Below are 25,556 nucleotides of genomic sequence, written 5' to 3'. Positions count from 1 at the left end.
TTTTTTTTCTTTTTTTTAATGATGAATAGTTGGCTTATTTCATTTCCTATTCCTTCCTGAGTAGATGGCTTTGGGGTTTTTTCACTTGTTTTCAGTGGTTTGATGGTAACTTTGGTGAGCACACTTCTTGCATTCCAAAGTTTGTGTTCTTTCTACCTCTGTCAAGTGTAAGTCAACATTATTTACTTTTTTAAAAATTATTATTCCATGAAGTTCAGTATGGTGGAATTAATAGTGGCATGTCTAATGTTTCTATAGAAAACTGGGAAATGTGTATTCTCCATGGTAAAAATTATGCCTTATGCCATACATTTTGTGGATACTTATATTCTCTTGAATTACTAATATTACTGTTACAGTACTTTATATTTTTTAATCTGAATATAAGTAAATGTTTTTAGCTAATTATTAGGTGTACTGTTGCTTTTCATGATATTCACACGCATTTTTACTTTACAGGTTATGTCCGATTCCACTTGATATCACCTCATGTTCATAAAAGTCCAGAGAAGTATGCATGCATTTTATATAACAACCAACTAAGTCATCTTTAGATGAAGCAAACATTTGATTAGCTGAGGCTGAGAATGACTGTGTTTCAGTAAATTAATTAACTGATATTGTGGCTAAATATTTCCATTACTTTCAGTTTTTCCCAAATTACATTGTGACACCATGATGCTAGTTGACCACTTGGTGTCAGCCATAATTTTGGACTTGGCACCTTATTTTACAGCCAACTGTTCTTCCTGCTGCTAACCCTGCACTTATTCATCTAGCACTGGGAGCCATATTGTGACTGACCAACAAACTGTCCTGTTATTGTTACTTATCATTAGTTATGCAGGAATTTACTGGGAAACACTTGTTTGGCACAGCTTCTTGTGTTTTAATTAGAAATGCAATACATTTGCAATAATATTTTACCGGTGATACAGCAAAAAAAACTGGGAGAAAAAAGCTGCAAAAGTATTTTTCTAGTGCTCAAGAATATTGTGGAGACCAAGTAAAAATATCCTTTGATACTTGTCCACCACCTGTAACTGCCAGTGATTGGGATATGTTGAGGCAAGTCTTCCATGTCTTAACTTTGCACAGATCAGTGTTCAGAGTTTGGTGCGAAGTCAGAATAGTGCTTTACTGAAGTAAGTTGTCACTTCCATGCTATATCTAGTGAATGATATTGCCCAAGATTCTGTATGCACTGTTTGTATTCATTCACAGAATGTGGAGATTGTTGGATAGGCCAGCATTTATTGCCCATCCCAAATGGCCCTTTTGGCTGAAAGTGGTGAGCTGCTGCCTTCACCTGCTACAGTCATTGTCATATAGATACACCCACAGTGTTGTTATGGAGGGAGTTCCAGGATTTTAACATGGCAACAGTAGAAGAGTCGCAGTAACGTTTCAAGGTGTGTGGCTTGGAGGGGAATATGCAGCAAATATTACTGCCAAGTATCTGTTGCCCTTGTTCTCCTCAGTGGTAGAGGTCTTGGGTTTGGAAGGTGCAGTATGAGGAGCCTCAGATCGCTGCAGTGCATCATGTAGGTGGTCCATACTGCTGCTACTGTAAATAGTGGTGGATTTGATTAATATTGAATGTGTTAAACGAAGTGCCAATCAGTTCTGGATGATGCTGAGCTCAGTGAGTATTGTTATAGAGTCATAGACGTCTATAGCACAGAAAAATGCCTTTCAGCCCATTGAATCTGCACTGGTCAAAAACAAGCACCTAACTAATCTAATCTTATTTTTCAGCACTTGCACCTTGTTTGTCTTGGCATAGCAAATGCACATCTAGGTACTTGTTGAATATCGTGTGAGTTTTTAATCTCTGCCACCCTTGCAGATAGTTACTTCCAGATTCCTGCTACACTCTGGATGATATCTTCTTCCTGTATTCCCTCTGATGCGCTTGTCCCTTACCTTAAATCAATGCTCCCTGGTTATTGATTCCTTTAAGGGGAAGTGTTGCTTCCTGTCCATCCTTCTCTGCTCCTCCATAATTTTATGCATTGCAACCATATCCCCTCAGCCTCCTTTATCCAAGAACACAACCCCAGTTTATCTGAACACTGTTCACAACCAAACCTCTCCAGCCCATGCAACATCCCCTCCAGTGTAATCACATTCCTCCAATAATGTGACATCATAAACTAGCTGTGGCCTAATCAACATTTCATACTGTTGCAGAACCACGTGCTTGCTTTTAAACTCTGTGCAATGGTTAATAAAGGCAAGTATTCCATTCTTAACCACTTTATGTACCTGTGTTGCTATTTTAAGGGACTGGTAGACATGTACACCAAGGATCACCTGACCTTTAGTTCTTCCAGTGTCCAGTGTTTGCCGTGTAACCCTTGCCTTGTCCTGTCTGAGTGCATCACCTTAGACTGATCTGATTGCTTTTCATTTGCCACTTAAAAGCCCATCTGACTACAGCTTTCAAACCCATGTTCCCATAGCCCTGCCGCATCTTCACCATCCCCCCAGACCTCCCACTGACTGAGGACGAACGGTCAGTCCTCAGCAAGGGGCTCACCGTTGTCCCCCTACAACCACACATCAACGAATACCAGTCACGGTCGGACATAGAGCAGTTTTTCCGCCGTCTTCGCCTCCATGCCTACTTCTTCAACCGGGAACCCAACCCTCCTTCCACTGACCCCTTCACCCGCTTCCAACACAAGTCCTCCTCCTGGACACCACGCCCAGGCCTCCTACCCTACCTCGACCTCTTCATCTCCAACTGCCGTCGAGACATTAACCGCCTCAACCTCTCCACCCCTCTCACCCACTCCAACCTCTCCCCCGCAGAACGGGCAGCCCTCCGCTCCCTCCGCTCCAACCCCAACCTCACCATCAAACCCGCAGACAAGGGTGGCGCAGTGGTAGTATGGCGCACTGACCTATACATCGCCAAGGCCAGACGCCAACTCTCCGACACCACCTCCTACCGCCTCCTCGATCATGACCCCACACCGGAGCACCAAACCATCATCTCCAACACCATTCACGACCTCATCACCTCAGGGGACCTCCCACCCACAGCCTCCAACCTCATTGTTCCCCAACCCCGCACGGCCCGTTTCTATCTCCTTCCCAAAATCCACAAACCTGCCTGCCCTGGTCGACCCATCGTCTCAGCCTGCTCCTGCCCCACCGAACTCATCTCCACCTATCTGGACTCCATTTTCTCCCCTTTGGTCCAGGAACTCCCCACCTACGTCCGTGACACCACCCACGCCCTCCACCTCCTCCAGGACTTCCAATTCCCTGGCCCCCAACACCTCATATTCACCATGGACGTCCAGTCCCTGTACACCTGCATTCCGCATGGAGATGGCCTCAAGGCCCTCCGCTTCTTCCTGTCCCGCAGGCCCGACCAGGCCCCCTCCACCGACACTCTCATCCGCCTAGCTGAACTCGTCCTCACACTCAACAACTTCTCTTTTGACTCCTCCTACTTCCTACAGACTAAGGGGGTGGCCATGGGCACCCACATGGGCCCCAGCTATGCCGGCCTCTTTGTAGGTTACGTGGAACAGTCCCTCTTCCGCACCTACACAGGCCCCAAACCCTACCTGTTCCTCCGTTACATTGATGACTGTATCGGCGCCGCCTCTTGCTCCCCAGAGGAGCTCGAACAGTTCATCCACTTCACCAACATCTTCCACCCCTACCTTCAGTTCACCTGGGCCATCTCCAGCACATCCCTCACCTTCCTGGACCTCTCAGTCTCCATCTCAGGCAACCAGCTCGTAACTGATGTCCATTTCAAGCCCACCGACTCCCACAGCTACCTAGAATACACCTCCTCCCACCCACCCTCCTGCAAAAATTCCATCCCCTATTCCCAATTCCTCCGCCTCCGCCGCATCTGCTCCCACGATAAGACATTCCACTCCCGCACATCCCAGATGTCCAAGTCTTTAAGGACCGCAACTTTCCCCCCACAGTGATCGAGAACGCCCTTCGAGAACGCATTTCCCGCGACACATCCCTCACACCCCGCCCCCGCCACAACCGCCCGAAGAGGATCCCCCTCGTTCTCACACACCACCCTACCAACCTCCGGATACAACGCATTATCCTCCCACACTTCCGCCTTTTACAATCCGACCCCACCACCCAAGACATTTTTCCATCCCCTCCCCTGTCTGCTTTCCGGAGAGACCACTCTCTCCGTGACTCCTTTGTTCGCTCCACACTGCCCTCCAACCCCACCACACCTGGCACCTTCCCCTGCAACCACAGGAAATGCTACACTTGGCCCCAAGATGACATTCCACATTAAGCAGAGGTTCACCTGCACATCTGCCAATGTGGTATACTGCATCCACTGTACCCGGTGCGGCTTCCTCTACATTGGGGAAACCAAGCGGAGGCTTGGGGACCGCTTTGCAGAACACCTCCGCTCAGTTCGCAACAAACAACTGCACCTCCCAGTCGCAAACCATTTCCACTCCCCCTCCCATTCTCTAGATGACATGTCCATCATGGGCCTCCTGCAGTGCCACAATGATGCCACCCGAAGGTTGCAGGAACAGCAACTCATATTCCGCTTGGGAACCCTGTAGCCATATGGTATCAATGTGGACTTCACCAGTTTCAAAATCTCCCCTTCCCCTACTGCATCCCTAGACCAGCCCAGTTCATCCCCTCCCCCCACTGCACCACACAACCAGCCCAGCTCTTCCCCCCCACCCACTGCATCCCAAAACCAGTCCAACCTGTCTCTGCCTCCCTAACTGGTTCTTCCTCTCACCCATCCCTTCCTCCCACCCCAAGCCGCACCCCCAGCTACCTACTAACCTCATCCCACCTCCTTGACCTGTCCGTCTTCCCTGGACTGACCTATCCCCTCCCTACCTCCCACCTACACTCTCTCTACCTATCTCCTTTTACTCTCCATCTTCGGTCCGCCTCCCCCTCTCTCCCTATTTATTCCAGTTCCCTCTCCCCATCCCCCTCTCTGATGAAGGGTCTAGGCCTGAAACGTCAGCTTTTGTGCTCCTGAGATGCTGCTTGGCCTGCTGTGTTCATCCAGCCTCACATTTTATTATCTTGGAATTCTCCAGCATCTGCAGTTCCCATTATCTCTCTCTCTCTCTCTCTCTCTCTCTCTCTTCCCATAGCTTTACTTGTGCCTCTGAATTACTCGTCGAATGACAACACCATTGCACCACCACCTCTGCACTGGTGTTCTGTTTGTGAGAATGGAACAATACATATCATTGCTAATGAATGGGCCCTTTGAAGCACAAAAGGAAGTGGACTTAACTTTGCCGAACTTGCAGAAGCATTATCAATTGCACCCATGTTGCTGTCAAAATAGCAAGGACCATGACATTGATCAACTAAAGGCTTCCACACCCTCAATATACAACTGGTCACCAACCACAACAAGAGCTTTTCACATTTGTGGGTTCAGTGTCTTGCCAGTGCCACGCTGCCTTCATCCTCCAGCAGTCCAGAAAGCTGCAGTTCCTCATTCACACTATCCAAACTTGGTGGTTACTTTGGGACAAGGAAGAATTGATGGCCTCATGCCTAAATGTGACCCTAAGACATAACCATAGGGGTGCGACAAACAGAGCATCTTCTCGTAAGGACCATGTCAAACAGGTTTCGGGCCTCTGGTAGTGCACTTCTGCCTAAGCCATTGGGGTTGCCCTGCAGTGCACACCTTGAAGGGTCTTCTGTATTGTGATGGTCTCCTGTGAGTTCCTTAATGCAGCTGTCTGGAGAGTAGTGGACTTTGGAGTGTCAGGCATGAAATCAGTATTGTACATGAGATGATAAAATGGAGAAAATTGCAGAGCCAAGATATATCTGTGCTGAGCAGGGATGATAACTAGAGCCAGCCAAGGAGTCCAAGCCCTTATCATGAATGCCACAGTTTATCCAGTGCAGGCACACATCACTAGAATGGTTCTCATCCAGAAGGACTACATACACTGGAACATACTTTTATTACGAAAGCACTCGCTTGGATCCACTGTTGCTGCCAATAGATGGTGTATCCCTGCCTAGCCATTTCATTACCTTTTATTCAAAGACATTGGCTTTATCTCAGCATTAGATCCCTCTTTGCTAGTTTTGTCAATAAAAAAACTGAAGCCAACACTTCTGGGGAAAAAAATCTCAACATTTACACCATTAACAGGAAAACTCGTGGTATAACCGGGATTCTCTCCAAACATCCTTGTGCCATCAGTGTCACTTAGTGGTGTGAATTTTACACAGTACTGCATGTGCTCTATACATCTCATCATACTGTCCCTACATCCCTTAATTCCCTTTTAATGCTATGATTGACTCTACCTCCAACACCCTCATAACTAGTATATTTTAGATGCTAATCTCTGACTGCAAATTTGAACCCAGGCCTCCTGGCTTAGAGATTGGGACACTGTCACCACACCACAAGAATTCATCAAAGCCTTGTATAATTTATAATTTATAACCAAAAAAACAACTTAATATTCTTTGCTCAACTAACTTTATGGTTCGGGGTCTTTCCCAATGACTAAACTTCGAAAAATATTTCTCAGCAGACTTTAAGTGGCTTGTATTAGTGAATTTTCTGGGCTAAAGCAGCCATTTCTTTTATTTTTGCAAAAACTAAAGAAGAGGCTGCTGGAAATCAGAAATAAAGAACAGAAATGGCTGGACAAACTCAGCAGGTCTGGCAGCATCTGTGCTGGAAATTCTGAAGAAGGGTTACTGGGCCTGAAACAATTCTGCTGTCTATTCACAGATGCTGCCAGACCTGCTGAGTTTTTCCAGTCATTTCTGTTTGTTTCATTATAGGCTCATGCTGTTGTTCTTGCTTATTTGTTCATGATGTTTGTTTGAGTTTATGAGCAATAGCTGTAATAAATTCTGAGTCTTACAGTATTTCTAGCAGATTCCTGAGATTTAAAAGTAATATGAAACCATTTTTGTCCCCTAGCTTGGTATTGTTTGACTTATTCGTCAATATTGTGGCTCACAACTTAGCTGAACCTGCATATGAGGCTGATGTTGCTCAATTAGAGTATAAGTTAGTGGCTGAAGAACATGGGCTAGTCATCAAAGTGAAAGGATTTAACCACAAACTTGGGGTGAGTAGGTGATATTCTGAAATTCTATTATAATAGTAGCACACCTGCTTCCTTAAGATCTGGAGTTATAATCATTTGACGCCTGTTGTCGTATATACTTAGAGTTGAAAGTAATATGAAGTTTCAACTGGCTAGTTCTAGTGTAAGTATGTATATTTGAACCGTTCTTTGATTCTTCTTTTCTGAATCTTTCGCCTATTTCTGTTTTAGCATTAGATGAATGCAAATTGATCTATCGTTATGATGCACCTCAGCCTAACCTGGGATCCCTTTGAGCAGAACAATTGTAATATTTCCATTTCTAACATAAGTTGGCCTTTCTAAAAAGGTTAATATTCAATGAAAAAACTAGTGATGTGAGGTGATCAAGAAGGATACCACTGAAATTTACAAACAGTGGTTCAAAACAAAACTTTACAGAAGTAATAAATCTACTACGTTCTATACGTGTTCAAAATGTAGCATTAATCCCACTTTTACAGCTGTATATTTGCTCTGCTTGAATTTCTATCCCATTTACTTTTAAAATGTGCATGATCTTCTAATGTTTTCCATTAAAAACCATAAGAACTGCAGACACTGTAAACCAGGAACAATAACAAAGTTGTTGGAAAAGCTTGGCAGGTCTGGCAACATCTGTGAAGGAGAAAACAGAGTTAATGTTTCGGGTCTAGTGACATTTCCTCAGAACTTGTGTTAATGTTTTCCATTGTCTGAGTGGTAGCTTTAAAGCGACCCCTTATCGTACACTCTTCATTTACATCTTCAAACATTTTCCCTGGTTAGTTATTGATGTTATTGTTGATTTTAAAAAAAATTCTCATTGTTCTTTGTTCCAGGGCGAGCAACTTCTTCAATCTTTCCCCACAATTGAAGTTCCTCATCACTGGAACCATTCTTGTAATCTGCTTCTGAACTCTGTCCAATGAGTTCATGTCTCCCCTGTATTGTGGCACATAGAACTATACATTAGTGCCAGAAGATATAGAACTATACATTAGTGCCAGAAGATGCTGGCACATTGCTGAAAGCATGTGCTTGAGGAGCCGCAGAGAAAACCATTTCTGAGGAGGATCTGGATGTTTTGTACTTAGAGGTTGTTGCGGTCAGGGCCAAATTGAGATGACCTGAATATAGATACAAATATTCCAGCAGAGGTCTAACAAGTGACTTTGACAAGTTTGAAACGACCTACTTGCTGTTGTATTTTGTACCCCTATTAGTAAAGCTCAGGAAATTGTCCGCTTTATTCTAATACATAGAAATAGAAGTAGGCCATTCAACCAATGAGCCTGCTGTGTTTTTCAAAGAGATCATGGCTGATGATGCTCAACTCCACTTTCCTATCTTTTCCCTATCAGCCCTGATTGCCTTACTGATTAAAAGTCTGTCTATCTCTGCCTTGAATATACTTAATTGTCCTCCCCCATCCCACCCCCAATAGTTCTCTGTGGTAACTAAGACTCCAAGAGAAGAAATTTCACCTTTTACACTGTCAAGTCCTTGAAGAATCTTCTAGTTTCAATAAGGTTGCCTCTTATTCTTCCAAAGTCCTATAAGCACAGGCCCAATCCACTCAATCTGGTCTCCGTAAGACTGACCCTCCGTACCTGGTATCAATGTAGCAAACCTTCTTTGGGCTGCCACCAATGTCAGTATATCTTTCCTTAGAGAAGGGGGACAAAACTATTCATCGTATTCTTGCTGTAGTCTGACTGGTGCATATACAGTTTTAGCAAAACCTCCATACTTTTATAAAGGGTTCCAACCCGAAACATAATTTTCCTGCTCCTCTTATGCTGCCTGGCTCACTGTGCTCCTCCAGCTCCACGCTGTGTTATCTCTGACTCCAGCATCGGTAGTTTTTGCTATTTCCAAGTGAGTTATAATCCCACTGCGAAGCCTCTTCCAGGGACGCCTGTTTTGAAGAAGTTATCCTCCTTCCTCTGGAAAGAGCTCAGTGGATTTCTCTCCCCCTGCAACCTTCTGGTAATCTCTTCAGTCCTGAAATGGCTCGACCATATATCAGGTACTACAGCTACATTGCCTTTCTCAGTACCTACCTACAGAACCAGATCATCCCCAATTGTCTCCAGCCTACATTCAGGTCATCTCAATTTGGCCCTGACCGCAACAACCTCTACGTACAAAACATCCAGATCCTCCTCAGAAATGGTTTTCTCTGCGGCTCCTCAAGCACATGCTTTCAGCAATGTGCCAGCATCTTCTGGCACTACAATCAATCCTGCCCCAGCTCAAAGCCTCCCTGTCCCAGACCTGCAAAGGACCTCTTCTGTTTTTCATTCTTTGCGGGATCCACAACCCCCACCAATAACTTTACTCCACCCTATTTGTATTTAAGGGTCCTGACCCAAAATGTCAATTTTCCTGGTCCCCTGATGCTGCCTGGCCTGCTGTGCTCCTCCAGTTCCACACTGGGTTATCTTGGACTCCAGCATCAGCTGTTCTTACTAACTCCGTACTTTTATATTCTGCTCAGTTTGAAATAAAAGCTAACATTCCATTTGGTTTCCCTATTGCCCACTGAACTTGGATGCTATCGAGGGCTCCTAAATCTTTGTTTTGTAGCTTTCTGCAGTCTTCCAGCATTTAAATAATATTCTATTCCTGCCATTTCCTTACATTATATTCCAAGTAGCAAGTTTTAATCCCTCAGCTAACCTGTCCATATCCCTCTGCAGATTCTGTGTCATCCTCATCACTTGCCTTCCTACCTATTTTTTGTAACATCCTCAAACTTGATTATGGTACATTCACTTGATTCACCAAAGTCATTAAACATATATTGTAAATAATTGTGGCCTCAAGTATTGATGCCAGTGGCATTCCACTACTTATAGCTTGCCCTCTTGAAAATTCCACCTTGTCTAAAATCTCTGTCTTCTATTAGTTGGCCAGTCCTTGCTAATATACTATCTCCAACACCATGGGCTCCAATCTTCATTGAGTAGTCTGATGTGTGCACCTTTTCAAATGCCTTATGAAAATCCAAATCTGTTACATGTATGACTTCCCCATTGTCAATTCTGCTTGTTATCCCCTTAATGAATTCGAGTAAATTTGACAGGCATGAATTCCCCATCGTAAAGCCATGCTGATTTTGCTTGATCTCACAATGCATTTATAAATGCTTTGTTGTCTCATTCTTTATTATGAACTCTTTAACACTTTCCCAATAGATGTTAAACTGACTGACCTATAGTTACCCATTTTTACTCTTCCCTTTCTTGAATAAAGGTGGTACATTGGTACACATTAAACACAGTAATTTGCTTCAGAGATAGTAGGAGCTGCAGATTCTGGAGAATCTGTGATAACAAGGTGTAGAGCTGGATGAACACAGGAGGTCAAGCAGCATCAGAGAAGTAGGAAAGCTGATGTTTCGGGCCTAGACCCTTCTTCAGAAATCTGAAGGAGGGTCTAGGCCCAAAACATCAGCTTTTCTACTCCTCTGCTGCTTGGTCTTCTGTGTTCATCCAGCTCTATACCTTTGTTACCACAGAAATTTGCTCAGCAGGTTTGTCAACATTTATAGAACAGAACAGAACAGAAAGGTCAGTGGACAAGAAGTGTTAACTGTTTTCTCTGCACAGATATTATCAGACCTGCTGAGTTTCTCTCAGCAATTTCTGTTTGTGTGTCCAGCATCTGCATTCCTTTTGTTTTATTTCAATGTTACATCGACAGTTTTTCAATCCTCTGGGACTTTACCAGAATCTAAGAATTTCTGGAAGATTACGACCATGAATCCACCATCTCTGTAGGTACGTCCCTAAATATCCTAGAATGCATCCAATCTGGTCCAGGAGCCGAGTTGGTCATTAACCCTGTTAGTTTTCTGAGCACATTTTCTCCAGCAATAAGTTATTGTATTCATTTCTTGTCCTTTTGCCCTTCACATATTTAGTAATTTTGGGATGTTATTAGTGTTTTCTGCTGTGAAGATTGAAGCAAAGCATTTATTCAACTTCTCTGTCATTTCCTGGTTCCTCATTATTATTTCCATAGTCTCATTTCTAAAAAGTCTCCGTCTCGTATGGCTTCTCTCCCTTCCTTTTATATATTTGAAGAAACTGATGTTGTCCATCTTGATATAACTTTCAAATCTATGCTCAAATTTTATTTTCTCCCTTTTTCAGCTGTCTTCTTTTGGCTTTTAAAACTTTCTGATAAAGATCGATAAGTCACTGGACCTCATGGGATGCATCCTAGGATAATAGCTACAGAGATAGTGTATTCACTAACAAGGGGTTGGAGCGGATTTATCTGGACATTTCCTCAGCTGGAGAGCTTGTGTTATGAAGTGAGACTGGACAGACTGGGGTTGTTTTCCTTAGTGCAGAGGATATTGAGAGGGGGTGTGATTGAGATGAAGTTAAAAGCGGTATAAATGAGGTAGACCAGAAGAAACTTCTCCTCTTGATGGAGGAAGAATTGACCGGGGTCGTAGATTTAAGATAAGGGATAGTAGGTTTAGAGGAGTTATGGGGAAAATGTTTTTCACCCAGAGGGTGGTGGGAATCTGGAATTCACTGCCTGTAGGGGTGGTAGAGGCAGAAACCCTCAACATTTAAATATTTTGATGTGCACTTGAGATGTTGATGCATACAAGGCTATGGGCCAAGGGCTGGATAAAGAACTGGAATAGTTAAAATAGTTTCTAACTGATGCAGACTTGATGAGCTGCAGTGTTTTTCTCGGTCCTGGAGATCTGTATGACTTTCTGAATCCTCTTTCTGAATTGTATGTTTTTTCTTCTTTGAATCTGATCTTCCCTGGCTGACCATGGTTGGCTTACCCCTTCCTAGAATCATTCTTCCTCACGAGAATATCCTTGTGAGCCATCAACTATTTTCTTAAACATCATATGCCATTGATTCTCAACTGATTTTGTTCCTGAATTTCTTTTCCAGTCCACCGCAGCCAGATCTGTCCTCAATCCTTTGTAATTACCTTTTATTTAGGCTTTGCATTGCTATTTCCAAACCGAGCTCCCCCTCCTGAAATTGGATGCTAAACTTCCCCATGTTATGGTCACTGCTTCTGTGGAGATCTTTTACTCTGACGTCCTTTGTTAATCCCCATTGCACATCGCCGTACCCAAAACTAGACCCCTGGTTAGATTCACAATGTATTACTCTTGGAAATGGTCCTGAATAAACTTAATGAATTCTTCTTCTTGGCTTCCTCAGCTAATGTGACTATCTGAATCTACATGGAGATTCAAGTCACCCATGAATAATGATCAGAGATAATACGAACTGCAGATGCTGGAAATTCCAAGATAACAAAGTGTGTAGCTGGATGAACACAGCAGGCCAAGCAGCATCTCAGGAGCACAAAAGCTGACGTTTCGGACCCAGACCCTCCTTCACAGAGGGGGATGGGGAGAGGGTTCTGAAATAAATAGGGAGAGGGGGGAGGCGGACTGAAGATGGATAGAGGAGAAGATAGGTGGGGAGGTGGAGAGAGGATAGGTCAGTGCGAGGAGGATGGTCAGGTCAAGGAGGCGGGATGAGGTTGGTAGGTGGGAAATGGAGGTGTGGCTTGAGGTGGGAGGAGGGGATAGGTGAGAGGAAGAACAGTTTAGGGAGGCGGGGACAAGCTGGGTTGGTTTGGTGATGCAGTGGCGGGGGAGGGGACGAACTGGGCTGGTTTTGGGATGCAGTGGGGGAGGGGGAGATTTTGAAGCTTGAGAAGTCTACATTGATACCATTGGGCTGCAGGGTTCCCAAGCTGAATATGAGTTGCTGTTCCTGCAACCTTCAGGTGGCATCATTGTGGCACTGCAGGAGGCCCATGATGGACATGTCATCTAAGCAATGGGAGGGGGAGTTAAAATGGTTCGTGACTGGGAGGTGCAGTTGTTCATTGTGAACCGAGCAGAGGTGTTCTGCAAAACGGTCCCCAAGTCTCCGCTTGGTTTCCCCAATGTAGAGGAAGCCACACTGGGTACAGTAGATACAGTATACTACATTGGCAGATGTACAGGTGAACATCTGCTTAATATGGAAAGTCATCTTGGGGCCTGGGATGGGGGCAAGGGAGGTGGTGTGGGGGCATCCTCCGACACTTCCGCCATCTACAATCCGACCCCACCACCCAAGACATTTTTCCATCCCCACCCTTGCCTGCCTTCCGGAGAGACCACTATCTCCGTGACTCCCTTGTCTGCTCCACACTCCCCTCCAACCCCACCACACCTGGCACCATCCCCGCAACCGCAGGAAGTGCTACACACATCTAGCGACACACTTTGTGTGTGTGTATAATGTGTGAATAATGTCCTGCCTTTGTTATGTGCCTTGATTATCTCCTGATTTATCCTCTGCTTCATCATATAGCTACTGTTAGGGAGCCTATAGACTACACTTACCATGTCGTCTTGCCATTTTTATTTCTTACCTTCTCCATATGGATTCTGTATCTTCAGATTCAAGATCATTTCTTGTTATTTTACTTATTCCATGCTATACCAACATTGCTACTACTCCACTGTTTCCTTCCTGACAATATTTTTGACAAGTCATATACCACTTAATACTTAGTTCCAAGCCTTGATCTGTTTGTAACCATGACTCTGTGGCCAACAGCCAAGTAGATCACAGTTCCCAGCTATTAACCTGTATTTGTGCAGTTACTTCTTTTATTTGTTGCATCTGCTGTGCACATTCAATGAAGAGCCATTCATTTAGACATTTTACCATTATTTTCATGTTTGACCCTTTTTACTGCTGTTATTCTATGTTTCTATGCTCTGTGCCTTCTGTACCACTCTGGGTATTGTTTTCCAATAGCTGTCCTGTTTTGCTGCTATATTCTGTTGCTTTGTCAGTCTACATTTCCAATTCCCAAATCCTCTACTCCTCCAATTAGTTTTATTTGATTTCATGTGGATTCTAGTGCCTGTATGATTCAAGCAAAGTCCATCCCACCATAGCAACTCACTTCTAGGCTACCTACCTGTCCTGCCACTTTTCAATGATTTGTGCATGTACACATGTCTCTGCTCCTGCACACCCCACATTAGGATTGTACCTTGTACTTTACACTGACTTTCAATTCCTTTCTAACAAAACGTATCACTTCATACTTCTGTACATTGAAACTTATCTGCCATCTATCTGTTCATTCACCAAGTTGTCTACATCCTGTGGAGTTCTACGCTGTTCTACTAATAGTTTACAGTTCTTTCAAGTTTTGTGCCATCTGCAAACTTCGAAATTGCCCCTGCACACCTAAGATCTAGATTATTAATATACGTCAAGAAAAGCAGGGGGTCCCAATACTTCACTTCTGGCGAACTTTGTACAAACCTTCCTCCAGTCCGAAAATTATTCGTTGACTATTAGTCTGTTATTCGGCCAATGTTCTATCCATGATGCTACTGACCCTTTTACTCTTAGAACATAGAACATAGAACATAGAACAGTACAACACAGAACAGGCCCTTCAGCCCACAATGTTGTGCCGACCATTGATCCTCATGTATGCACCCTCAAATTTCTGTGACCATATACATGTCCAGCAGTCTCTTAAATGACCCCAATGACCTTGCTTCCACAACTGCTGCTGGCAGTGATTATGCCTGCTGGTCCTAGATTCTCCTACAAGGGGAATTGTTTCTACCTGTATCTACCTTGTCAAGTCCTCCAAGAATCTTTTTTTTTTCCAATAGGTCAGCTCTTAATCTCCTAAACTCCAACGAACACAGGCCCAACCCACTTAAACTTTCTTCATAAGACATCCTTCCAGACCTGGGATCAACCTAGTAAACCTTCATAGGACTGCCTGTAATGCCAGAGTATCTTTCCTTGGAAAAGGGGCTTGAAACTATTCACAGTATTCCAGGTTCAGCCTAACTCATACCTGGCTTTCCTATTGTTATACTGTTCTGGATCAGACCAAACCCCCTGAAAATATATTAAGAAGATAACCTCGACCCTGACTAAGGTAAGTGCCAAGTGTTGCAATCTGGTTACAATTCTATTGGTCAAACGACTAGATTCGAAGCAAAACGCACTTTTTCATACACTATCCTTGAAATACAACAAAAGAAGAAAGAAATTGGGATAACAACTCTATTGAAAAATTTAACAGATAAATAGATTATTTTATTACTAAACAGTAACTATTCCAATATTATGACATCCCACAGCTTTGGCAAAAGACAAGTTCAGAAAAATGGATTGTCTCATAGGCACTTCTCCAGTCCAGACGGATAAACAGCAAGAGAAATCTCTGAGAAAGGGAATAGCAGGGAGAGGTGCACTCCAATCTTCCACCTAGCTTCAATACCCATTAACTGTCATATTGAAAACCTAAAACTAAAACTCCTGGTTCTGTGGAAGCTCACCCCACACATTCAGGCTGCTTCTATTGTTTCAATTTTTAAAAAATTCCAAGGCCACATAAGCTGTTTATGGGCTTTCAACAGACAGCTCTGTACCGCTGTATTAAAACCATTCTTCATAAAAAACAGGACAAAGTACACCTCTTAAAGTCATGGCATCGTCACACACTTCATTTCAAATAAAGGCCAACATTCCATTTGCTTTCCCTATGACCTGCTGAAGTTGCACTGCTACCTTTTGGTGATTTACGCAGGAACATCCAAATTGTAGTTTTCTGCAGTCTTTCTCCATTTAAATAATATTCAGTTTTTCTATTCTTTCTGCCAAAGTACATAATCTTACATTTTCCACATCATATTCCAGATGTTAAATCTTTGCCTACTCTCGTAACCTGTCTATATTTCTCTTTGCCACCCTCACTATATGCTTTCCACCTATTTTTGTGCCATCCTCAAACTTGGCTATATCTACTATCTTTGTAACTACTTTCTTTTAACATTCACAATGCATCCCATCAGGTGCAGGAGTATTGTCAGTCTTTAGTTCCATTAGTTTCCCAAGTACATTTATTGAACATTGGTGAGCATGCCATTGTTGAGCAAGATAGCACTGTCAATGACTGCGACTGGGAGGGTCCGCTCGGTTCGCAATAAACAACTGCACCTCCCAGTCGCAAACCATTTCCACTCCCCCTCCCATTCTTTAGATGACGTGTCCATCATGGGCCTCCTGCAGTGCCACAATGATGCCACCCGAAGGTTGCTGGAACAGCAACTCATATTCCGCTTGGGAACCCTGCAGCCCAATGGTATCAATGTGGACTTCACCAGCTTCAAAATCTCCCCTTCCCCCACTGCATCCCTAAACCAGCCCAGTTCGTCCCCTCCACCCACTGCACCACACAACCAGCCCAGCTCTTCCCCTCCACCCACTGCATCCCAAAACCAGTCCAACCTGTCTCTGCGTCCCTAACCTGTTCTTCCTCTCACACATCCCTTCCTCCCACCCCAAGCCGCACCTCCATCTCCTACCTACTAACCTCATCCCACCTCCTTGACCTGTCCGTCTTCCCTGGACTGATCTATCCCCTCCCTACCTCCCCACCTATACTCTCCTCTCCACCTATCTTCTTTTCTCTCCATCTTCGGTCTGCCTCCCCCTCTCTCCCTATTTATTCCAGAGCCCTCACCCCATCCCCCTCTCTGATGAAGGGTCTAGGCCCGAAAAGTCAGCTTTTGTGCTCCTGAGATGCTGCTGGGCCTGCTGTGTTCATCCAGCCTCACATTTCATTATCTTGGATTCTCCAGCATCTGCAGTTCCCATTATCATAGAAAGGGATGTTGTTAGTTCTGGAACACAATCTTCAAATACAACCGCTGGATTAACGTCAGGACCCTTCATTTTTAATGTATTCAGTGCCTTCAATTATTCCTTGCTATCACATGGACAGAAGTGAACTGACAGAAGACTGCAATCTAGGAGGAGGACTTCAGGGGGAGAGCTAGATGATCTCTCATTCCGCAGTTCTGGCTGAAGACAGTGCAAGCAATTTTAGTCTTGATTTTTAGTATTGATTCCTGAGCTGAGGGAAGCCAGGAGCTGGCAAAATTTACACACATTTGATAGAGATAAAATTCTAAGTGTGCAAAACCCCAATATGACACAAAGGATTAGCTTTCAATATATGGAGCATATGAGCCAGGAACAAGAGTAGGCCCTTCAAGCCTGCTCCACCATTCAATAAGATCATGGCTGATCTGATTTTAATCTCAACTCTACATTCCTGCATACTTTTAATAATCTTTCAATCCCTTGGTAATCAAAAATCTATCTACTTCTGCTTAAAAATATTAGAGGATTCTGCGTCCACTGACTTTTGAGGCAGGGAATTCCTAAGATTCACAACCCTCTGTGAGAAAAGTATTTTCTTCTGCCTCAAACAGACAACCCTTTATTTTTAAACTATAAACTCTAGTTCTAGATTCTCCTAGGAGAGGGAACATCTTTTCCATAACCGACTTATCAACGTCCCTCGGGATCTTATACGTTTTAGCTGTCACCTGTGACACATTTAAAATCCAGAGGAGATGTCCTCACATACCACCCCACCAACCTCCGGGTACAACGCATCATTCTCCGACACTTCTGCCATCTACAATCCGACCCCACCACCAAAGACATTTTTCCCACCCCACCCTTGTCTGCCTTCCGGAGACACCACTCTCTCCGCGACTCCCTTATCCGCTCCACACTCCCCTCCAACCCCACCACACCCAGCACTTTTCCCTGCAACCGCAGGAAGTGCTACACCTGCCCCCACACCACCTCCCTCACCCCCATCCCAGGCCCCAAGATGACATTCCACATTGAGCAGATGTTCACCTGCACATCCGCCAATGTGGTATACTGCATCTGCTGTACACGGTGTGGCTTCCTCTACATTGGGGAAACCAAGTGGAGGCTTGGGGACTGCTTTGCAGAACACTTACGCTCGGTTCGCAGTAAACAATTGCACCTCCCAGTTGCGAACCATTTCAACTCCCCCTCCCATTCCTTAGACAACATGTCCATCCTGGGCCTTCTGCAGTGCCATAATGATGCCACCCGTAGGTTGCAGGAACAGCAACTCATATTCCGCTTGGGAACCCTGCAACCCAATGGTATCAATGTGGATTTCACCAGCTTCAAAATCTTCCCTCTCCCACTGCATCACAAAACCAGCCCAGCTCGTCCCCGCCTGCCTAACCTGTTCTTCCTCTCACCTATCCCCTCCTCCCACCTCAAGCCGCACCTTCCTTTCCTACCTCCTAACCTCATCCCACCCCTTGACCTGTCCGTCCTCCCTGGACTGACCTATCCCCTCCCTACCTCCCCACCCATACTCTCCTCTGCACCTATCTTCTCCTCTATCTATCTTCAGTCCGCCTCCCCCTCTTTTCCCTATTTATTTCAGAATCCTCTCCCCATCCCCTTTTTCTGATGAAGGGTCCAGGCCCGAAACATCAGCTTTTATGCTCCTATGTTGCTGCTTGGCCTGCTGTGTTCATCCAGCCCCACGCTTTGTAATCTAAAATCCAGAGGAGACAGGTTTAGCTTCTCTAGCCTTTCCTCATAAGACCATTTGCTTATTCTAGGTATTAGTCAAATAAAGAGATAGCAAGAACTGCAAATGCTGGAATCAGTATTGAGCTGGATGAACACCGCAGGCCAGGCAGCATCAGAGGAGCAGGCAAGTCGATGCTTCAGGTCAGGACCCTGCTGAAAAAGGGTCTCAACCCGTAATGTTGACTTTCCTACATCTCTGATGCTGCCCGACCCGCCGTGCTCCTCCAGCTCCATACTGTAATGAATTAGTCAAATAAACCTTTGCAGATGTGCTTCCAGCACATTAACAGACTTCCGTAAGCATGCTGATTAGTACCATGCACAGTATTCCAAACGTATTCTCACTAGTGCCCTATATAATGGAGGCATAACCTCCATCCTCTTGCACTCAATTATTCTCACAATAAAACACAACACTCTGTTAGCTTTCCTGATTATTTGCAGTACCTGCATATTAACCATCTGCTAGTCTCACTCCAGTACACCCGAATCTTTCTGCACTTCAGAGCTCTCTAGCCTCTTGCTATTTAGATAATAAGTTTATTTTTTATTCTTTCTCTCAAAATAGACAATGTCACATATTTCCACATCATATTCCTCTTGCCAGATTTTGACCTAACAAATTTTCTCACTAATTTATTATGTGGCACTGTATCAAAAGCCTTCTGACAGGGTATACATACCCTATCAACAGTTGTACTTGTTCTTTCTGTTACCTCTTCAGGAAGTTCTTAAGTTACTCGAACATAATTTTCCCTTTCGAAATCCATGCTGACTCTTGCTAATCAACCCACCTTCTCCTATGTAACCACTAATTCTATCCCAAATAATTGTCTCTAGAAGATTCCCTATCATTTAAGTTTAACTGGTATATCATTGCTGGGCTTATCCTTTACAAACTTTTGTTTTGAATAAAACTGTAATGTTTACAATTTTCCAGTCCCTGGCACTACCATGTCTAGGGAAGACTGAAAGATTATTCCCAATGTCCCTGCAATTTCCTTTCTCATTTTCCTTCAAAATCTTGGTTGCATCTTATCCATTCTTAGACTTTGCTCGCTCTGGATTGTTGCAAGATACTCTCCACCATCATCTTGCACTATATAGTACAATGAGCACAGTCTAAAATCATAGATGGAAACAGTGTGGAAACAGACCATTCGGCTCAACAAGTCCACACCACCCCTCTGAAGAGCATCCTTATTTCCCTTGTCTACCCTAAGCTAAACATCCCTGGGCACTATGGGCAATTTAGCATAGCCAATCCACATACCTGCACATCTTTGGACTGTAGTAGGAAACAGGAGCATCCGGAGGAAACCCACGAAGACACGGGGGAGAATATGCAAACTCCACACCAAAAATCACCTGAGGCTGGAACTGAACCCAAGTCCCTGGCACTGAGAGACAGCATTGCTAACCACTGAGCCCCCATGCTGCCAACTGTTCCCCAACTGACACTACCCAGCTTGTTTCCAAGTACCGAGTCCAACAGTGCATCCTTTCTTGTGGACTGGAAACATGCATAGGAAGCTTTCCTGCATGCAATTCAGGAATCTTTATCCCTGGTTGCCATTACACTACAATTATTCCTATTTGTGTTCAGGTGATTGAAACCTCTTGTTAGAACTCCTTTATAATGTTAGCCTCGCACTGTAAATTACCTGTATATTTGTTCTTCCACGTATTATGTTGGTAGTCAATAGACAATGTATTTGAGTACCCATTTGGTTTCTTAGCTCTGGCCAGATTGATTGTTCTTTGACCAATAAGATATCCTCTTTCTCCAGGGCTGCAATGCTTTCCTTAACCAGTGCTGCTAACTCTCCTCTCTTTTTTTTTCTTTTTTCCTTTTTCCATTTTTCTTGAAGACCTTGGTACTCAGGAATGGTTAACACCCAGTCTTGCCCATTTTTGAGTCAGATATCTGGTCTAGCCACAGAATCAAAATTCCACATGGTAATCTGCTCCCTTATCTCCCCAATCTTATTCACTATCCTTAATGTGCATGCACAGTAACCCTGATTTCGACTTTTTTGTTATATACTCTGACATTGCCTACTAATTTGCAGTTGTCTATGCTAGTGCCAATTGTATATCGTGAAGCCTGATTTTCTCTGCTGTTCTCCCTTGGTCTCTGCACCCCTGCCAATTTCCTTTAAAGCAATAGCAAAATGCTCTGCAAGGAACTGAGTTCAGCTCTGTTCAGCTGAAACTTGTCTGGCTGTACAAGTGCCATCTTCCCCAAAGCCAGTTTCCATGTCCCAGGAATCACAAGTTCTCCCTCTTTCACCAACTTTCCAGCCATGCATTCATTTGCCTTATCATCCAATTTCTGTACACACTTGCACGTGGCACTGGAAGTAATCCAGAGATTACAATGTTTTGAGTTTCTGCTTGCAAACTTTCAACCTAGCTCCCTTAATTCTGATTGCGGGACCACATCCCCTTCCTACCGAACTCATCGGTACCAATTTGGACCATGACCTCTGGGTGTTCACCCTGCCCCAGAAGAATATCCTGCAGCCGCTGTGCGACATCTTGTGGCACCAGAGAAGCACCATACAATACTGAAGTCACAGTGATGGCCACACAAATACCTGTCTGTTTCCGTCACGAATTCCTTTTTACTTTTGCTTCTCCTGTCGTCGTCTTCTCATCCTGTACAGCTGAGTCACTTATGGTGCTACATGTAGTTTGTGACACCCTGCATTCTTGCGGGCCGGGGGAGGGCAGCCAAAATTACAAACCTGAGCAGCTATTAATTCTGATTGGCTTAATTGGTGTCAAAGTGTACATCATTACTTGTTTCGGCAAGTATGACATCAGTCATCTGGGCAATGCTTTTGTGTGCAGCCAACTAAGACCCCACAAATATCCTTAGCAGATCTCTGGAAGGGTTCTCAGGCAAAGAACATGACAAGGATCGTGACAACCACTGAAAAAGCTTGACTGCCAGGTCTGTTTGGCAGCAGGCGAACTTCAAGCAGACTCCAAAGGCTGCTGTCCCTAACATGGCTAGCAAATAATGACAGAGGGCAAATGATCACACAGCATACTTGACATATTGGGTGTCAGAGTTTGGAGTTTTGATCTTGGCTGCAGCAATCTGCAAGCTCCCAGACTGAAGTTGAATTGGGAATATTCCCACAAGGAGTACTGTGCGCCTTCTCGTGTTTATCTAAAGAAAGAAATATATTAAAAATTCAATACAGTGACCGGGAAAATGTATTCTGAGGTTGTAGACGCGTTCACCGAGCCAATGGGTTTGGTTGGAAGTGTGTCTACAACCTCATCCACAACTCAAGCTGCAAATCTTCTCAAACTTTAAAATGTGTTCTGAATATTCTTGACTATAATGTACCAAATGATGAAAAATACTTGATAATAAATGTGTGAAAGATTTGTTTTCTCAGTATCCATTTGATGTTTCTAAAATTTTTACACCTGAATCATTTAAACAACTTTTCTCTTTGTCTCCAGCTTCTGTTTCAACTCATCGTTGATTATCTCGCTGAGTTTACAACTACTGCAGATGTGTTTGGGATGATTGTGGAACAATTAAAAAAGTGCTACTTCAATGTTCTTATCAAACCAGAAAAACTGGGAAAGTAAGTCAAGAATTCATGGAACAAATATCAACACTTTAATTGTACTTTTCAGTCAGTTTGTGAAGTTAATTTCAGGATAATTCTGACTTTTTTTGGCACTTCAATTTATTTTGATTGATAACTTGGTCACTTTTCACTATCTTGGTCGCGTCCCCTGCAAGATCACTGTAGATTCTTATGCATACGTGATGAGTGTAAATATTGGGAGATGAACAGTTGAGTCTGCTGGTCTGTTCTCCTGAAGAAAATTATAATATGAATGTTGGTGTTCACATTGAGAAACTGCAGATATAAGATTGTGTACTCTAGTGTTTGCTAAAGAAGACATTTACCTGTGTGTCATCTGGAACTTGCCAGGTCCACTAGGACAGTGATTTTCACTGATACTACAGATTTTCCTCATCATTATTTTGCATACTTTTCTGATCTGTATAGGATCTTCTAGACTTTGGACCTGAATTGGTCTTTGATGGTGCTGTGTTGTAATCATAAAAAGTGAGTACAGTCAAATAAAAGTACAACACTGGGATTACTCAATTTAGAGCTACAACGCTGAAGTGAAATTGTTCAGCACCTTTAAGAGATGCTGTTGTGTTTACCTTTAATTACGTGCCCTCTTCGGAGAGGTCAGAAGTACAGATGTTTGCTGTTGGTTGCAATTTCAGTACTGTTTGTAACTGTCAGTAAATTGAATACACAGTTTTCAAGATGATGTTGATAAGTTGTTATTTGTCCGGCAATAACCATCATCAGCAAAAGAAAGTATAATTTTCACCGTATGTTATCAGCTTTAAGTATTTCCACCAATATTCGACTGGTATTACAGCGAGAAGCTGGCAGCCATCTGTGTGATTAATTTCTGCGGGAGAGTTTGCAGAATCTGAGCTGAGAATCCAAATTTGAGAAAGATAAGATAAAGGCAGGGTTTGGATTTTTACTCCAAGTCAAGGGGCCTTTTTAGATATAAACGATTAAATATCAAGCAGAATAATTCAGGAATGACTTCGGATTAACAATCTTAGAACAGATAAATGAACAAGTCATTATCGAAAGAGAATCTTGCATTGAAGGTAGAACCACTGTGGTTTAAAAGTTTTTTTTAAATTTCATTAGTTTAGCTTTCACTTAGACTAGGCCCAATGCGAACTATAACCTGTTGGGCCTGAATATCAACGGATAGCATTGTGGTTGAGAAAGTTGTAGAAGCAAATAAAACATTAAATAAATTAAACTCCAAGAAGTGCACACTCAGATTTTCCAATGTTGGGTGGTACAGAAGATTGCCTTGCATGCCAGTCTTCCACTCAGAAAGTCCCCTTTGTCAGCATTTATCATATTTCTGGTGATAATAATAATAAGAGTAGTTAAAAACACTTAACTGCTAAGACACTGCCACTGGTGGAAGCAGTACATATGGGGTACTGTATGTTTAACATACTGAAGGAAATCTTAAGAGTATTATGTTGATAATAATTCTTTGAGACAGTAGTCATTCAACAAACAGTGTCATTGAGAATTGACCTTGTCAGTTTAATGGAAAGAAAGGGGTTTTGTAAAATATAATGGTTTGTGCAAGTCACGAATTATCAGACAGACAAAAAAAAATGCCTGCCGAAAGAAGTTGTTAATGCCCTGAAGAGGGATGACTTGTGTTAATGATGAGAACATGGAATTTTATGGTTATAGGAATATGGATAATAATGTTTTCTTTACAGATAACAGTGTGGAGCTGGAGGAACACAGCAGGCCAGGTAGCATCAGAGGAGCAGGAAAGTTGACATTTTGGGTCGGGATCCTCCTCCAGAAGTGGGAAGGGTGAAGAGAGCTCAGAAATAAATAGAGGAAGGGTTGGGCTGGGGAAGGTACGTGGGATGGTGATAGGTCAGCGCATCTAGGGAGTGGAGGGGATTGGTCAGTGAGGTGGGAGTGGTGGATAGGTGGGAAAGAAGATGGACAGGTTGTGTCAGGTCCAGGAGGCGGGGATGAGAGGGAGGGTTGGACATGGGATGAGATTTTAAAACTGGTGAAACCCATGTCTAGGCCATCGGACTGTAGGCTCCCGAGGCGGAATGAGGTGCTGTTCCTCCAGTTTGTGGGTGGTGTCATTGTGATACTGCAGAAGGCCCAGGAGGGACATGTCACCCAGGGAGTGGGAAAGGGAGTTAAAATTGTTCGTGACCGGAAGGTGTTGTCATTTATCGTGTACAGAGTGCAGATGTTGTACAGAATGGCTTCTGAGTCTCCGCTTGGTCTCACCAATGTAGAGAAGGCCACATCAGGAGCACCAGATGCAGTAAATCATGTTGACAGATGTGCAAGTGAACATCTGTCTAATGTGGAAGGTTTTGCCTTGAATGAAGGTGAGGGGATAATGTAGGGCCACATGTAGCATTTCCTGTGGATGCAGGGAAAGGTGTTGGGGCTGCTGTTTGTGGCATAGTGGTAGTATCCCTACCTGTAGACCGGGAGACCTGGGTTCATGTCCCACCTGCTCCAGAGGTGTGTAATAACTTCTCCGAATGGGTTGTGTGTGTTTTTTAGAAAGAGTTAAAACGAATTGGAGGGAAGAAAAAAGAATGAATAAACATGTGGTGGAACATACTTGGGTTAAAAACAGGGGGAAAAAAATGGCTTGGATATGACCGGTCGATGCCATCACTTTCAACAGAATCATTGCCAGTTTCCTCGTATGTTTTGCAATTGCCGACTCAATTTTGACAGACCCTAACACTGGGGTGTGGTGGTGGTGGTGAGTAGGGGGAGACCTCTGAAAATGGGAACCCTGTTGTGGTGCAGTGGTAGTGTCCCTACCCTGGACCAAGAAGCCCAGATTCCAGACACACCTGCAGCAGAGGTGTGTTAACACATCCTGAACAGGATTGATGAGAAAAATAGGTTGAATTTAAAAATAGTATCAATGATAATGGGAACTGCAGATGCTGGAGAATCCAAGATAATAAAATGAGAGGCTGGATGAACACAGCAGGCCCAGCAGCATTTCAGGAGCACAAAAGCTGACGTTTCGGGCCTAGGCCCTTCATCAGAGAGGGGGATGGGGTGAGGGTTCTGGAATAAATAGGGAGAGAGGGGGAGGCGGACCGAAGATTGGGAGAAAAGAAGATAGGTAGAGAGGAGAGGAAAGGTGGCGAGGTAGGGAGGGGATAGGTCAGTCCAGGGAAGACGGACTGGTCAAGGAGGTGGGATGAGGTTAGTAGGTAGGAGATGGAGGTGCGGCTTGGGGTGGGAGGAAGGGATGGGTGAGAGGAAGAACAGGTTAGGGAGGCAGAGACAGGTTGGACTGGTTTTGGAATGCAGTGGGTCGGGGGTAAGAGCTGGGCTGGTTGTGTGGTGCAGTG

The 25,556-nt window shown here is 43.9% G+C and overlaps 1 protein-coding gene across 1 annotated transcript in view; it reads left to right on the top strand.

The window, feature by feature from the left end:
• LOC125456198 (nardilysin-like) overlaps positions 1-25,556 on the top strand; it is a 124,004-nt gene that overhangs the window by 71,920 nt on the left and 26,528 nt on the right. The window contains exons 19-21 of the mRNA XM_048539071.2: positions 460-511; positions 6,959-7,109; positions 22,073-22,200. Of these exons, the coding sequence (XP_048395028.1) occupies positions 460-511; positions 6,959-7,109; positions 22,073-22,200 (331 nt within the window). The remainder of the gene's footprint in view (positions 1-459; positions 512-6,958; positions 7,110-22,072; positions 22,201-25,556) is intronic.

The sequence above is a fragment of the Stegostoma tigrinum genome, chromosome 8 (assembly GCF_030684315.1).
Source record: "Stegostoma tigrinum isolate sSteTig4 chromosome 8, sSteTig4.hap1, whole genome shotgun sequence".
Taxonomy (NCBI): domain Eukaryota; kingdom Metazoa; phylum Chordata; class Chondrichthyes; order Orectolobiformes; family Stegostomatidae; genus Stegostoma; species Stegostoma tigrinum.
This window is presented reverse-complemented; position numbering and strand designations above follow the sequence as displayed.